Source organism: Accipiter gentilis, chromosome 7 (genome assembly GCF_929443795.1).
Source record: "Accipiter gentilis chromosome 7, bAccGen1.1, whole genome shotgun sequence".
In the NCBI taxonomy this organism is placed as follows: domain Eukaryota; kingdom Metazoa; phylum Chordata; class Aves; order Accipitriformes; family Accipitridae; genus Astur; species Astur gentilis.
Window position 1 is genome coordinate 16,410,491 of NC_064886.1, and position 16,199 is coordinate 16,426,689.

The following is a 16,199-nucleotide window of genomic DNA, read 5'->3' on the forward strand; positions in this document are numbered from 1 at the left end:
TGCCTGGAATTGAGCCTGCCTGAAAGATGAGATGGTGGGAGGCGCAAAGGCCAGGTGCCTTCTAGGAAATCATCCCAGCTCTTTGGGCTGGGCAGATAGAGGCTCAGATACAGGCTCCCACCCCCCTCCACAGCAGAAGCAAGTGCCTGGGGGAGAGGTACAGTTTCACCCTGGAGCCTGGGAGAAACCAAAGCTCAGGTTACAAGGCTTCCCTACAGCCCTACTGCCCTGGTGTTGAGCAGCCAGCACCGCTGCCCCAGGGCTCCTTTGCAGCACCCCTTGTGCCCCTGAGAGCCCGGATGTGGTGGCAACCCTGGGCAGATGGATGTGGCCTTGTGAAAGCGGGCTGTGAGGCTGCACCTGTGCTGGAGAAGCTGGAGAAGAATTCAGAGAGGTGTGCTCATCATTTTAATATTGAATCAATACTAGACTACACATAAAGAGACCAGGAATTACCATAATTGTTCCCACAGTTCTCCCCTTGCTGCTGGCCTCTGTGAAGCACTGAAAGCCCTCACTGATCCAGTCTGCATCCTCTGTGGTCCCCAAAGAAACCCAGAGGCATCCACTGCAGTCATGAGACCATGGGTCCTCCTAGTTCCTCCCAGCTCCAGGGGCCAGGCACTGCCTCAGCTCCGGAGACTCCCCTGAATCCAGAGTCCTCGAGGACCTGATTCAGTTCCCCTCACTGCTGACTGATGCAGTTCCCCTCCCTACCAAAGACTCTTCTAGCATCTGCAGTTGTTGGGGCTGTTGTGGTGAAAGAGGAGAGACACCCTGCTCCATTTTCTTTATTCCCAAAACCAAGACTTGCACCCTTAGCCTGGTCACTCCTGACCAACTCTCCCCTCTGCAAGGCCAGTATTGACTGCCTGCAACCTCATGATCCAAGGGTGGATTTTCCCCATACTTATTGAGGCTGGCAATAAAGGCACTGAGCCCAGATACCAGATACTAGCAAACACCACTGAAATTCAGAAGCTCCCAGGCTGCTGTTAGCACAACTTCTCCCATGCCAGAGTGGCTGGTTTAGTCTTATGTCCAAGGCTCTCCAGTGCTGCGGGTAGTGGCTTAGCTTCGGTTTGGAGAGCGCTGTCCTGTGAACCATGCGGGACCTTCAGCCAGACATGGAGCTCAGGTCCAAGTGAAGCACCAGGCTGGGGTCTGCACTGCTGAGATGCTCTGCTCCAGAGACCTGTGTGAGAGTAAGATCAAAGCCCACACTGGGCAAGTAAGGGGCTGCAGGACCAGCGAAGGATGGCAGCAAATGTCCCAGCCCCTTCCAAATGCCTTGGGGAACACAGCACTGGGGAAATGTCCTCGCCTGGGATCCCACAACAGACAGGACAAATCACCTCTCGTACTCATGGGCCCTAGATTGCAATGCCTCATTCCTGGTGTGGAGGAGGCCCCCAAAGGGAGGTGTCCCTATGTTGCTTTGTTTGGGCCAGAGAAGGGTCAGATGTTAGGCGCATGTGTCTGCTCACCTGGCTGTCCTGATCCATGGCCTTTGCAGTCATCATCAGAGCCACTGGTTTGGTCCTGGCACTCTCTGCCTGATGGAAGAGGACAAGACATGTTACATCCCCCTACATCCCCCTGCCCTGGTGCTGGCCCGCTCCAACAGCCAGTCCTGGCTCTCTTCCAGGCTGGGAGTGCAGCTGTGTGCCCGGTTGTATTGGGTTTGCATGGCAAGGTTTTGGTAGCGGGGGGCATTATAGGGGTGGCTTCTGTGAGAAGCTGCTAGAAGCTTCCCCTGTGTCTGACAGAGCTAATGCCAGCCGGCTCCAAGACAGGCCCGCTGCTGGCCAAGACTGAGCCCATCAGCGACAGGGGCAGTGCCTCTGGGATAACAAGATTTAAGAAGGGAAAAAAAAGTTGCTGTGGGACAGAAAATGCAGCTGGAGAGAGGAGTGAGAACATGTAAGAGAAACAACTCTGCAGACACCAAGGTCAGTGAAGAAGGAGGGGGAGGAGATGCTCCAGGCACCGGAGCAGAGATTCCCCTGCAGCCTGTGGTGAAGACCATGGTGAGGCAGGCTGTCCCCCTGCAGCCCAGGGAGGTCCACGGGGGAGCAGATATCCACCTGCAGCCAGGGGAGGACCCCATGCCAGAGCAGGGGGATGCCTGAAGGAGGCTGTGACCCTGTGGGAAGCCTGCAGTGGACCAGGCTCCTGGCAGGACCTGTGGATCTGTGGAGAGAGGAGCCCACAGAGCAGGTTTTCTGGCAGGACTTGTGACCCCGTGGGGGACCCACGCTGGAGCAGTGTGCTCCTGAAGGACTGCACACCCTGGAAAGGACCCATGCTGGAGCAGTTTGTGAAGAACTGCAGCCCGTGGGAAGGACCCACATTGGAGAAGTTCATGGAGGACTGTCTCGCATGGGAGGGACCCCACGCTGGAGCCAGGGAAGAGTGTGATGAGTCCTCCCCCTGAGGAGGATGAAGCGGCAGAAATAACGTGTGATGAACTGACCATAAACCCCATTCCCTGTCCCCCTGCGCTGCTGGTGGGGGTAGGTGTGAAGTTGTGCCCAGGAATAAGGGAGGGGTGGGGGGAAGGTGTTTTAAGATTTGATTTTATTTCTCATTACCCTACTCTGGTTTGATTGGCAATAAATTAAGTTAATTTTCCCCAAGTCGAGTCTGTTTTGCCCATGACGGTAATTGGTTGAGTGATCTCTCCCTGTCCTTATGTCGACCCACAAGCCTTTTGTTATATTTTCTCTTCCCTGTCCATTTGAGGAGGGGGAATGATGGAGTGGCTGCATAGTGCTTAGATGCTGGCTGGGCTTAAACCATGACACCAGTGCTTGGGCCAGACGCTTTTATGCTTGCTTTGAAAGAGAAACTGAGCTTTCCTCTGCTCTTCTGGAGAGGATCTCCTCAGAGAACTGTGGGGATGGGCAACCTTCAGGACCAGTGTGCAAAGTCTGCTGGCTCCCTGTGCGGGACATGGCAGGATCAGCTGAGATGCTGCCCTGTTCAGCAAGAGTGCCTCAGCCAAGAGCATCTGACTGCCAAGCTCACTGGGACAAACCTCTTACCCCTGCAGTGCCAGCTGGCACAAGGCAGGCTTGCCCTTTCCCTTGGCCCTTGCCCAGCTTATGAGCACTGTGACAGTCCCAGGCCAGGACTACTTGGCTGTTTAACACTGTACTGCATTATCTTTCTGCCGAGGGCAGTAAGAGTCCCGCCCTGCCTTTCACAACACACTTCCACAGCAAAGGTTGACAGTGCAGGGGTGATGCCAAGGGAAAAAGCAGTGGGATGGATGGAGAGATGGCAGGGATGAGGGGGCTCTATGGTTCCCCAGACAAGGAGCAGTGTCTCCATCACAAGCCCAAGGCATAGAGTAGAGACAGCAAGGCAGCCCTGATGTTTGGAGACTTGGCGACTCCCTTCCAGCTCTGAAGAGCTGTGTTTGGAAGAAGGGTGAAGAGATCTGCTCATCTCAGCACTTCTGAATTCCCCAGAGCTGCTATTTCACCTCCCTTTCCACCTTCTCAGTGGATCTGCAGAGGAGAGCCCAGGACAGTGACAGGGCCAAAGTCCAAGTGGCATCCCAGAGCCTGCACTGCCGAGGGCCTGATCACACTTGGCTTATCGCTGGGCAGGCAACTGTTTGCTGATGGGGACAACTGCAGGGACAGCCCCAGCCAGGGAGAGGAGGATAAGAGAACACAGAGGAGGAAATGAAGCTGTGGAGCTTGCAAGCAACTCCCTGCCCTACCTGAGGGACCTCCCAAGGAGGTACTGGGAAGGATTCTTACAAAGAGAATTAATTAGCCTTTTCCACACAGAGGCAGAAGTGAGACTTCCCCCTGACAGGGGAAGGGAATAAGCAAGGGGCTGGACTGGCAGGAGTTGAAAAGTCCAAGTCCAGCCAAGCTCTGGGGACTCCATCAACGCTGATGGCAGGACCTTGGTGGAGCAGCACCAGTGATTACATCTGGGCTGGCGTTAATCTGCTCATCTTGGAAGGGAGTGCCAGCTTCTGAAATTGCTGTTCCCCAGACTATTAACTGTTACTCAAACGTAACCAGCAAGGGGAACGCGGCCCCCTTTCTCCAAGCTGCTGGACTCTGTGAATGCCAAAAGTCTGATTTGATCAGGAAAGCAAGGGCACTCAGAGGCATGCCACAATCCCCCATCCTGGTGCAGGTGCAGCAAAACATCTTTAGGGAGGAAGATGTCTCACCTTCACTTCTGGAAGAGGACATGGAGTCCATCTGGGCTGGGAAATCAGGAAACCCCACTGGATGTCCATGATCTTTTCCAGCTTGCAGTAAAGACCCTGGGCCATCCCCAACAGGCTGGTGGGGGGAGTGACCAGGGGGACTTTGGGCACAAGAGCTGCCCCAGGACAAGGCCAGGTACCATAGCTCCTTCTGAGGAACAGCCCTCGCCTGGCCCAGGTGCTGTAACATCGTGCGAGAGGCTTTGTGGTGGGGAGGCTGTCAAACACACGGAATCCTTCTTTTATGGCAAACTCCCAAGCCAGGTTGGCCACGAACTCTGTATCCTCCTGGCTGCTTTCACCTGGGGCTGGCCTCCCTGGGGACAACAGAATAGGATATCTTTGTTTGAAAGAGCCCATGTTATGTAGTCACACTCCAAACAGTGCCATGTGCCCTTGTCTGGTCCAGCCTCGAGCAGAGCCCTTTCTAAGGAATAAAAAAATAACGTCTTGTTTTTCCTCTGATAACGACTCCCAGGCCAGACCTGATGTATGCAGATAAACAGCACTGAGAGTTCACACCACTTCCCTGCTTTTGAGTCTCTCTTAGAAGGCGGTGCTTACTTTGAAGGTCTGAGAGCTCCACCTGTAGGACACGGCTCTGAGCTCTGAAGTCTGCCCTCTGCTTAGTTCTCCCGTGAAAGAAAAGAGATCACACAGCAACCTCTGATCAGCACAAACAGCAAACAGGAACAGACCAGACCTTGCATCCAGCAAAAAGCAGCTGCTAGGGAAATGCCCTGTGTGTGCTCTCCTTTGGCCCTTTCTTCTGTTTGCAGGACACAATCTGACTACACAACAGAACCTGCCAGAGAGGTTACAGTAGCCTCATGCTCTCCAGAGCCTGTGCTGGAGCAGGGAGGGAGCTCTGTGCTTTACGGGACACTCTATTCCCATCCCTCTTGTCTACATGCAGAAATAACTCGCTGGGTGATTGCTTCCAGGTCACTCATCTCCAAATGCAGAGGTGAAATAAAAAGGGCTCATTCTGAGCCCTTATTTCACAGAAAAGCTCTATGCTGAAAGCACAAGACTGCCAGATATGCCACACTTTGCTGTAGCACCTGGAATTTCAGAGCTCTCAGGATTCACAGCCAAGAGTGTCTAAACCCTGCAGCACATGCTGCCGGTCCCCACCTCCCCCAGTTCAGTGTGAGACCTCTCCCCATACCAGTGCTCATGTGTCTGTGCCCTGTCTGGAGACCTGTGCAGAACAGGGCTGGTGTCATTGGGGTGCTCACCTGTCAGAGAGTGTTTATGGAGTCCCTGCAGCATTGCAGCCAGTCGGAAAAAGGCAAAGGCCATGTAGAAATTCCAGTTCTCAGGACACCCCACTCCCATGTGGCCACAGTACATCTGGGAATACTCCTCTGCCGTGGGGACTCCCAGGTGCCCCAAATCACACTTCCTCAAGCCTGGAAGATGTGAAGAGGCAACAGTGAAGCAGCAGACAGTGAGGAGCTCAGAGCTTTCTAGGGATGCTGTGAGGCTCTGGCAGAGCCATGCAGCTGTGGAGCAGTGGAGATGCCTGCACCCATCCAACACCTGCACTACTACCATGCTGTTTCCAAACATAACAATGGGGGTTTGGCAAAAACCCACATAGGTGAAATGCATTCGGGGCAGTTTTCTTCATTGGGGTGATACTGTGAAAGCAGTGACTGATGGATCTTCCTCCTAAACAATGGAGTAATTTTCCTCCCTGTTTATCCCTATATTGTTCTTTTTAACAAGTGTATAACTTTGTGGACAAACCCCTTCTGGGCTGGCCTCGTTCAAAACTTTCCACCCAAAAAAGTTCCCCAGCTTTACAGCTGAAGTGAGAGGGAAAATAATCCAAACTAATTTTTAAATTCAGTTTTGCAAGCTGTGAAGCAGGGCTCTCCTCTCTGGGGCCATCCCTGACATGACTGCTAACAAAGGTCCATGTGCATGAACAGGGTGACAGTACCAACTAGGACAGGGAGCACATGGCAGAGTATTTGCCAAATGGGTGGCAGATATGAGACAAACTGGGGATGGGGCAACCATGCCACAGTGATTACTGCACATGCAGAAAGATGTTTCCACCCTGGAGGGATGAAGAGTTCTTCAGGGAGGGGAGAAAGGGCAGAGCAGGCAATATGGTACGAGACCCACAGCCCTTTCCACCTGCAATGAGCCCAACTGTCAGCTGAGCTCTCTGAGCAGGAGCTAATCTGTTTCTGAACTCTGGTTCCTCTCCATGTGTCAAACGTGACTTTGCCCCTCTCTGTACCTCTCAGTGCATTAAAGTGAGGTGGCAGGAAGTAGGCCATACAGTTATTCGCCAAATCAGAGATGGGATCTCCTAGAGTTGAAAGCTTCCAGCCAAGGACAGCAAGGATTTCTGGCCTGTCTGGATGAAAGACCAGGTTGTCCATCCTGTATTGGAGGGAAAAAGAGATCAGAAAAGTCTCAAGAGGGGGAAAAAATCCCAGTGCTCAGCAGCAGTAGGTGCTTTCCAGTGCTCTTCACTCTGAAAAAATTGCTGAGTCCTTTGGGAGGCTGCACAAGTGAAACATTGATTTCTGCAAGCATAGGTCAGAGAGGACTGAGATTACTGAATAGTGAACTCCCTGGTTGATGATGAACTGAACTGAACTGTGCTTTGAAGAATGAAACAAAGTTATTCAGCACCTCAGATCATTAACAGATGTTATAGCACAGGCTAGCCAAAAAGTGAAGCAGGTAAGTCACTGTCCAGGGGGATCTTCTGGTCATTTCAAAGGCACACAGTAACTCCAGGCCCTGCACTGTCATGTGCTGTAGATTATGCGCAGTACAGCCTTCACCAGTTTGAGCCCCAGGAGAGGGTAGCAGCCTATTGAGGAGGAAACAGAGAGGCCAGCCATCCTGCCAGGGTGCAGAGAGCTCACCAGCTTCCAGTCACGCTGGAACTGTGTGTGCTAAGCCTTGCGGGAAGGAGCCTTGGCCCAGAACTGGCACACGCCTATGCTGCAGCCTCACAGCCCTGGCAGCCAGGGTCTGACAACACAGAAGTAGCTCTCAGCATCCCTCACCTCTGTCCCCAGCCACCAGGCTCTTGCATGACTTCACCTGTGACGTTGGCAGGTTTTGCCATACATCCTGCAGCATCTCACCAGCCACCCAAACTCTTTAAGCATCAAATACCATCAGCAAGATGCACCAGGACTGATTTCTGAGTATTGCAGAAACAGCTGATGATCCCCTGGTGTTAGACCAGTGTTTGCAGTGGTTGGGCAAAGAAACTGAAACACCAATGAGGCAGCAAGATTGGAATCAGACATCAGAAGTCCAGGCTTTCAGTTCCTGCCCCTAGTTTTCCTGCTCTCGAACAAGTACTGCTTTAAGCTAGGCAGATAAATACTGGGGAAAATGCAAGAGCTCTGGGTGCAAGACAGCACCAGTCAGAGCTCTTGGAATATGTTTCTCATGACAGATGCGAAGGGCTTGTGGCCCTCTAGATCTTTTTACCTGGGGGATGCTGAATTTGACCCAGAGCCCAGCTTTCAGACTGCTATGAAGCTGCTGTGCCAGCCCAACTCAGCATCTCTTTGGAGTCTGCATACTGCTTTACACTCTCTCTCCCTCTCTACTGCCTGGGATGTGCTCCAGGGCAGTGCTGTCAGCCAAGCGGTACCTGAAATCACCATGCACAACTGTCGTCTTCTGATATTCAGGAAAATGCAGAGGCAGCCACTCAATGAGTCTTTCCATCGCTGGGATAACATGACTTTCCATAGCTTGATACTGCTTTGTCCAGGTCTGAACTTGCCGCTGAATGTAATTACCTGTAACAGAGGAATGAAGGCTCTCAGGGAAAGGGACTGGCACAAAGAGGCTTCAAAAGAGATGCATAAAAGGTGCATGGTGATACACTGGAGAAGAAAACAGTGATAGAGGATACATAGCCTTCTCTCACCGTGCTCCCCGAGGTCCTCCAGCTTGGCTGCTCTGAGGTCTACACTGTGGATCTTGGAGAGGACTTGACTCATGGCAGCATAAATAGCCCTCCGCTGGCTAGGCTGCAGCGCAGGGAGGGAGACATCCCTGTAGACACGGCCAGCACAGTGCTCCATCAGGTAGAAAGGTGTGCCAAGTGTGCTGGGGAAGCAAGGTGGAATTGGCATGTCTGAGGTTAATCCTGCTACCTACCACCCTTCAAATCTCACCTGCACCTTGAACGTGCCCCCCCAGGCCTCACCTGCCTGGCAAGGTGAAGAGCAGCCTCAACAACACTTGAGCACTCATGCCCAGCTGTGGCCTGGGCTCAAGCCTAACTCAGGCTGCCAGGTGGTGGCCCACGGCTGTGGTATGATCAGTCCTGGTCTCTCCAGCCCCAGGAAGCTGAGCTTGGGGCCAGGCTACAGCACCAACCGTCTCCCTGACTCCCCTGCAGTGGGCTCTGGAGCCAGGCTGTCAGACTGCATGCAAACACCATAAACGGTGGACACACATTTAACTGCAGTGCAGAGACTTTATTACTGCAGCCAGTAGAGATCTGAGTGTAGCTGTGCTGACTGCAGGCTGCACAGGGTGTCCTGGTTGCAGGCTTGCTGCTATCACGGCTGTAGATCTTGGGGCAAGTCTGAGATCTGGCAGTTAGAAAAATCACCTCCTTATTGGAAGCCTGAGCATACTGAGTCAGCAGGAAGCCCTACAACACTGTTTTATAGCAGCTTTTCAAAGGAAGACAGCATTTTGATTAATTGCTAAAATAAGGACACACCTAAAACAAGCCAAATAAAAGCGTTACCGTCCTTCGAACTTCTAGAGGCTCCTCTAGCCCAAGATTGGGCAAACACTAATTAGACCAGTGCACTTTGTGAGGTCTGGCTCCTTCTCTCCTCTCCTTGTCTTTGGGGAAATCTGGCTGAAGTTGTCAAGCACAGAGTGAAAGCTGAGGGACAAGATTACCTTGTATCCTCGCAGAGAGCAAGTACAGTGGGAACAGGAACACCAGCCTCAGAGAGTGCCTTCAGTACCCTGCCAGGGTGAGTCAGAGAGCCATGTCAGCACAGAAAGGCATTAGGGAATCGATACCAGAACTGCATTGTTGCTAGGCAGACACACAATATCAGAGTCCTGTGCTTAGTTTTAAGTACACTAAAGTAACATGGCTGGGGGTAGGTGAAAGAAGCACACTAAAATCTTCATATGGCCCACAGCCCCAAGACCTATCCAACACACTCTGGAAAACCAAGGGGAGATCACAACTGCTCCCCCACAAGTGTCCTGCTGCTCAGGCAGAGACCTCTGGCACAGCAAACTGGCTTGCAGCATGACCTTTCCAGCATAGGTCTAGCCCTTAGTGAGGCTCCTCACTGCTCAGTTGCAGTGCTGGGCTGCAACCTCTCTCCTGCCTAAGGTGCCAGAGGGGACAGTGAGAACCCGTGTCTTCCAACATGTGCTGGGAGAGCTGTGGTGTGCTCCATAGATTGGAAGGATCACAGTGCAGGAGTGGGGAGGATGCTTTTCACAGGCACAGGGTCCTAACTGCACGCTCACCATGAGCTGCAGGGCAGTAGCACAGCCTTGTCTCTCAATCCAGGACTGCTCACACTAGCTGTAGCAAATGGACAGATCATAGACCAGGATACAGAGCTGTGCAAAATGCAGAGGAGGAAAATGTGGGAGGCAGGTGTGTGAACTGTGTGTGATGTGGAACAGAAAAGCCAAGGCTGGAATAGAGCACTGTCCCTAGGATGGGGTCTCCTACAAGAGCCTTCCCTGGTCAGCTGGCATGAGGAGCACAGCTGCCTTCTCACCTGTATTCCCTTCTGACAGTAGGGCCTGAGGGACACAGGCTGTCAGAGAGCTCCTTCTTCAGCACTAGCAAGCGATCTCCAAATTTGATGAAATAGGTCCGGGTAGACTGTCCATGGCCAAACTGCCGTAACACTAGTGGGCCTGAAGAGTTGAGAGCAGAAGGTCAGCAGACAGAAACATGAGCCAGAATTATTTCTCACTGCTTCTGCAGGTTTTACTTCTTCCTGCACCTGGGTCTGAGACCTCACTTGCAACAATCAGGAACCTACACCTTGCTCCTGTGTCCCAAATCCCTGGGAAGCATGGCAATAGCTCATAGATGGCTCACACGCCAGGAATATTCCTGGCATCTCTTTGGCAACTTGTGCTTAACCCCTCCCAAATGAGGAAGTCCTAAAATGCTGTTTCACATTTCTGGGAAACAGTGACAGATCACTGAAACCTGAATGGCTGCAACGTTTGCTTGGAGATTGGGAGCCTTTCATTAACATTATTTTTCAGTCCATCTCTCATATGATGGAAAGAGCCAACGGCTCCAGAATATGCCAGCTTTCAGACTGAAGAGCAAAAAACACTATGATACCTCTTGCGTGGTCACCAAGAACATCTTCAAGGTACTTTTGCAGATCATCTTTTGGGATTTCCGCACTTGGTCTCGCTGAACGAGTATATGGAACAAACCCTTGCAAAGGAAAACCCAGATAGGTTTCCAGCTCTTTGAGGGCTACTTCTAGATCACCAACCTGAAAGCAGGAGGGAGACAGTAACACTGGGTGACAGTTATAAGATAAAATTGCCTGGGAAAGAAAGAGCTCTGCACACTTGCAATGCATTTATCTGTGAGTCCAGCAGCACTGATCCATGGAATTCATGGGTCATTCCCTGTCAACATGGAGCACCACTACCAGTACTCGCTGAGCCTCCTGCCTTGGTCTCTGTCCCAGAGATGTACCTGTTACAGTGGCATAGGCGCTGTGAGCTTGGGCTGGGCTAAGAGCTGGAACTCCCTGTGTGCAGTCCAGGGGAGCAGAGTTCATTCTTCCCACCAGTTCTGTGCTTGTCCTTTCCCCAGTAGTCCCCTCACCAAAGTAAAACCCCTGTGCTCACTATCTCCAAAGCCTGGGGTTAATCAGTCAGCCCCCAGCTGCCAGATCCATGAAGCCTCAGAGCTTCTAGAAATTTACTAAATGTGTCTTATTTTCTCACATCAGGTGGATGTGGTTGTCTCAACCATACGGTTAGGGCTGTTTCTCTAATAGGGAACTGAGGTCCATAAAGGAGAAGCAACTACTACGAGGTTACACCGGCTGTAGGGTTTAGAGCCATGAATGAAACAGGCCAGTGCAGACTTTGCCAGTAATCCTCCCCTTTAACCCCACCACATCTTGTAGGAATAAGGACAGGCTGAAACAAAAGGCTTGGCAACACGAGTCTGACCCTGCCATTTGAAAATCCTGAGCCATTCAAGTCAAACACAGCTTCTGGACTTAAAAACCATACCCAAAGCCTGCCCTGGTTGCATTGCTTTGTACCTTCACTGTTTTAATGCCAAGCTGGGCTGCTGCTTTTAGGTTCTGGCTGCTGTTGTCAAGGAAGATGGATTCCTGGGGCTGAACACCCAAGCGCTCCAAGCACAGCTTGTAGATATGAGGGTCTGGCTTGTGCATTCCTTCCCGATAAGATTCAACCATCTACGGCAACAACCAATGGAATATGCATGAGCCTACTGGGACCACAAACATCTGTGCAGTGTTGAAGATGGAGGATGGGAGGGTGGGAAAGAGACTGACAGTCTAATTAACATGTGAAATAAAGGACACAGGGAATGGAGGGCTGACAGAGCTGGATAGGACGTGATTCAAGTGACTGTGTGGGTGCCAATTGCCTTGGCTGTGGCTCTGTCAGCTCAAATAAGCTAAACAGGATCAGCCAGTCTTCAAATGGAAGATATCCAATGAGATGTCATGATGTGGGAGACTCACTGGATGGTCCAAACCTTGCTGAACCAATTGCTCAATGCTGTCCAAGAAAGTCTTGGAGTGCACCACCTTCCAAATGATCTGGAAAAGTGGTGTCCTGACCATCACACCTATCAACCATGCCAAAGCAATCTTCACAGCAGCAGAGATGTTGACCATAATCATCTATCCAAATTTGGATCAAAAAAGTATTGAGTCAGTCTCTGAATACTCACATTGCCCTCACAACCATAAAAATTCAAGCAGCATTTTACCCCTCCACTGACAGACACTCTAGGAATAGAAATTAATCTATTAGACAGATATAAAAGCCTATGCTAATGGAAATTCACATTCAATTAATTTTTTTCCCCACTAATTACTGTGCAGTGCTGTTGCCTGCTGTTACAGAAGAGCCACACTACATGAGTGATGACACCAGATAGGCCATGGTTTTTAAAGTGCTTTGAAACAGGCTGGGATGAAAAGTACCACAGAGCATCACAACAGAGCATCACTCTACTAAGAGAACTTCATAGGCACCAGTGTCACTAGCATAATGTACAGAAAGTCAAGTCGATAATGACATAATGTTGACAAGATGACTTTAACAGTCCCAGGTTTTAAATGTGTCTATACAACTCTTCTTTGCATATTTTGTTGTCTTAATCAAGGCTATAAAACAAACTTACATCATGAATAAACTCCTAAAATTCAAAGATGTGAGTTGGGGCACACAAAAAAGCAAATTTTGTGTCATGCTGAGCCAAGCCCTTATAGCTGCCTGTTAAAGTGAAGGCACTTGAACCAGCCTCGAGGTTCATGGCTAATCTTCTGCTTCATCTTTGCAAAAGCAAAGCGTGCTGGGAGAGGGGTCTCGGTCCACTCATCAGCTCAGGCAGATCAGCATGTTGGGGTAGTGGGATGTTTTGTAGTATAGGGGATGCTTTGCAATTCTTTGGGATGAAACAAGCTTTAAAAGAGTAAGGACTAAATATAAAGCAGGCAGGGGCACTGGGTAATAACATTTATTTCTTGTATAGTCTTACAGCTCCTAAGTCCTTTATTGACACTGCTACCTATGCCTGTTACACATATACTTGTGGTTGCGTGGGCATTTTGCAATGATTTTTCAAATGCACAAGTACCTGCCACTCACTCAGACCCTCTTCAAGGCTCAGACAGTACAACTAATTATACCAGGAAACATTTTCACAGACCGTTACATTTATGTCTACTAACGTGCTGCTGGTTGCCATTCATTTGGTACCTGCATGTAAAGAATTTCAGTTGCTGCTTTCTACAGACCTTGGTACAGAAATGCATTTTAGAATCCATCCAGGCTTACCACATCAAAGTGCTTTTGGTCTAGGCACAGAAAGCTCTCCCCATTCAGCAGGCAGAAGTTGTTGCTTAGAAGAGCTGTCTTAAGACCTTCCGCACGGATACACCATACTGCTTCTGCCATTATGGGGAGCTGTTTTATCATCTCATTTCTGATTAAGTCCGAGAGAAAAGAGTCCACTGGAACACAGACATTTGCCTAAGAAACCAGAGAAACCCCAAGAATGATAATTAGCCATAAGTGGTTTTTCAGCAGGGTGGAAAATAAGAGTGGCTGGGCAGGCAGATTGCCTGATCATCTTATCTTGCTGTCGTACTGCCTTTGGCAGCAGAAGGCAGTCAGTGAATCTCCTAGCTAAATTGCTTAGACCAAATAAACAAGCATTCTCACATTACTAATTCTGCAGAAGCAGCAGCAGAGATGAAGGGCTGATTTAGGGACAGAGAAATGCACTAGGACTGTGCCTGCCATGGAATCAAGGCAGGTTAGAGATAAATACTGCTTTACCATTCAGCAGGCAGGAAAGGAATCTGCATTTTAGGCTGAGCTGTTTCAGAAAGGCTTTATTCAAAAGAGGATTCTTGCACTGTGTTCCTGGAGCTGTAGTGGAGGGACTCCTACTGATCTTAAGAACCCTCCCCAGAGACCATGGTCTCCATCCATCGAGCAGGTCCATGTATGAACTAACAGCAAAAGCCATTCAGCTGGTCGCTGACCCTCTGACTTCTCATCTCGGCTGATCCTAGAGGTGTCTTCAAATAAAAAAGTCACAAAATATGCAGGAAGAGGCTGGTGGAAGTGAAGGCAAATTCAACTGACCATCCCGCCTGTGTACCAGAATGATGACGGCAGTGAAAAGTCTGCCGTGATCAGACAGCAATACTTTCTAGGTGGTAAATCCAGACCCTTCCATCAAAGGGTTTCTTTTAAAAGCTCCTCTTTCCTCACTGAACCACCACATTGCAGGATCCCATTTCCCTGCAGTCAGGAAGCACAAAGAGAGGAGGGGGGAGAGCTGGCTCACCATCTCAAAGCACTGCTGTCCCAGTTCCTGCAAAAACTCCACAGTCGTCAGCTCTCCTCTTGTGTACTTCAGAGAGGGACTATTTTCCCCTCCCGAGAGTATAGCTTGCTGGATGGTGCCGGCTGGAATACAATTCTGGGCCTCCCAGTCTACATAGAGAAAAGTAAGAAAGCCAGGAAAGAGCACGTATGGCATCATCAAAACTGGGAAATTAGCTTGAAATCCCTCTGAGGTCTGATACATTGACCAGCACTCATGAGAACTGACATGCTGGACAGGGGTAATTTACCCAGACACAGAGAAATTTGGGCATTCCCCCAGCTGAGGCACTTCATCTCTATTTTTGGTGTGGTACCCTTGGGGTGAAAACATGGAGTTCTTAAAGTGTGCTGAAGGACTGTGCCAATGTTGGGTGGTAACAGCCGGTCTCACTACAGGACAGTTTCATTACCATATGGGTTCAGGCCCTGACCTGGAGCTGTCAACACGGTTGCTGGTTGCTGTCATTTCTAGTACGTAGGATGGCACAACAGGGTACCATCATCATCATCGCAAGTTCTTGAATATCTTACCAGAACCAGAGGTGGCTGACAGGGACACCTGGTATTTATTTTCCCTCCATGCATAGAAACAACAGGAACAAATTAGAAATGAGAATACACACCCGTGGCTATCTTGTAAGGGGATGGGAGGAGCACTCCGCTTGCCTCAAAGATCACGGCTTTATAATGGCAACATCCAGATCGCCTCCACTGGCTTAACCACTGCGGGTGCTGCCACATCCCGGTGCAGAGCAGGTAAGGGGCGCGGGCAACACTCCTCAGGTACATGCTGCAAACTGTGTGGAGGGTGTTAGGAAAATTTGCCACTGGCCTGTGCCGACCTAAGAGAGAGGCTAGGATGCAAAGTATAGAATTACAAGGATAAATATTTATTCAGGAGCATGAAGTGTCCCAGCCAAATCAAGGCACTCCGAATGTGGTTTTACACAGGGTCCTTATACCCTTCAAACGTTCAGGTATGACACAATGTGACTAATCACTAACACGCACGCTACTGATTATGGATCATAGCAAAACTTTGCAAAGCGACTCTATTTTTGCAACGTTTGGATGGCTTGTCTCTTGATCCAGATGTCCATTAAGTCAGTTTTGCTAGAGTGACTTATCTATGATGTCAGATGATGCTGGGAGGGTTTTGAAGATGTGTTTCGAGCGCCTGTAGGATGCTGGTGTTGATTATCCACGGGTATCCTTTATCCTTCATGAACAGCTCTATGCCATGAAGCAAAGTCCTTATTTCCAGGGCTGGACTGTCTTTTAGTTTCTTTTACTTAAGCACAAGCCATACCAAAGCCTGAGCTGCAAGAAAGCAGCATGGCGGGTGCGAGGGGAATGGAAAAAAGGTTTGGTTTGGGGGTTTGGGTTTTTTTGCGGGGGGTATTGGGGGGGGGGCTTCGGCCTAAGGGGATGGGGCCTGCTCCCTCCAGCTTGCCTGCGTTGCCACGGTAACGGGGCCTGCCCCTTCCACCCCCGGTGTCCCATCCCTCCTCTCGGGCCGGGGCACGGAGCGGGGGGGGGGGGGGGGAGACACGACACCCGGAAGCCCTTTCCGGGGCACGGAGCGGGGGGGGGGGGGGAGACACGACACCCGGAAGTCCTTTCCGGGCCTCCCCCCGCCCCGTGCCCCGGCCCCCCAGACCTAGCCCAGGCCAGCCTCCCCCAAGTCTCGCGAGAACACACCTGGAAATCTCGCGAGGACGAGCAGCCGCTCGCAGCCACCCCCCCGCCCCGCTCCGTCCTCCTCTCCTACCGCCGCTGACGCGTCGTCGCCGCATTACGTCACCGCGTCGCCGGGCGT

General features: G+C 50.8%; 1 protein-coding gene across 4 annotated transcripts; it reads right to left on the bottom strand.

The window, feature by feature from the left end:
* Positions 1–1,017: 1,017 nt before the first annotated feature.
* On the bottom strand, positions 1,018–16,150 carry ACAD10 (acyl-CoA dehydrogenase family member 10). Of its 4 annotated transcripts, none has more exons than XM_049806614.1 (15): positions 16,082–16,148; positions 15,004–15,177; positions 14,340–14,488; positions 13,319–13,513; positions 11,545–11,703; positions 10,596–10,755; positions 10,012–10,153; positions 9,161–9,229; positions 8,166–8,347; positions 7,884–8,034; positions 6,498–6,643; positions 5,482–5,655; positions 4,202–4,557; positions 1,488–1,556; positions 1,018–1,195 (listed from the first exon to the last, which is right to left on the bottom strand). In XM_049806614.1, the coding sequence occupies exons 2-15, from the start codon at positions 15,167–15,169 to the stop codon at positions 1,118–1,120; spliced, it is 2,196 nt and encodes a 731-aa protein (XP_049662571.1). In that variant the 5' UTR covers positions 15,170–15,177; positions 16,082–16,148; the 3' UTR covers positions 1,018–1,117. The 4 variants fall into 4 exon arrangements, with proteins under 4 accessions (XP_049662571.1, XP_049662572.1, XP_049662574.1 ...); XM_049806615.1 differs by having other exon boundaries at positions 15,004–15,234; positions 16,082–16,130; XM_049806616.1 differs by having other exon boundaries at positions 1,148–1,223; positions 16,082–16,150.
* Positions 16,151–16,199: the final 49 nt, after the last annotated feature.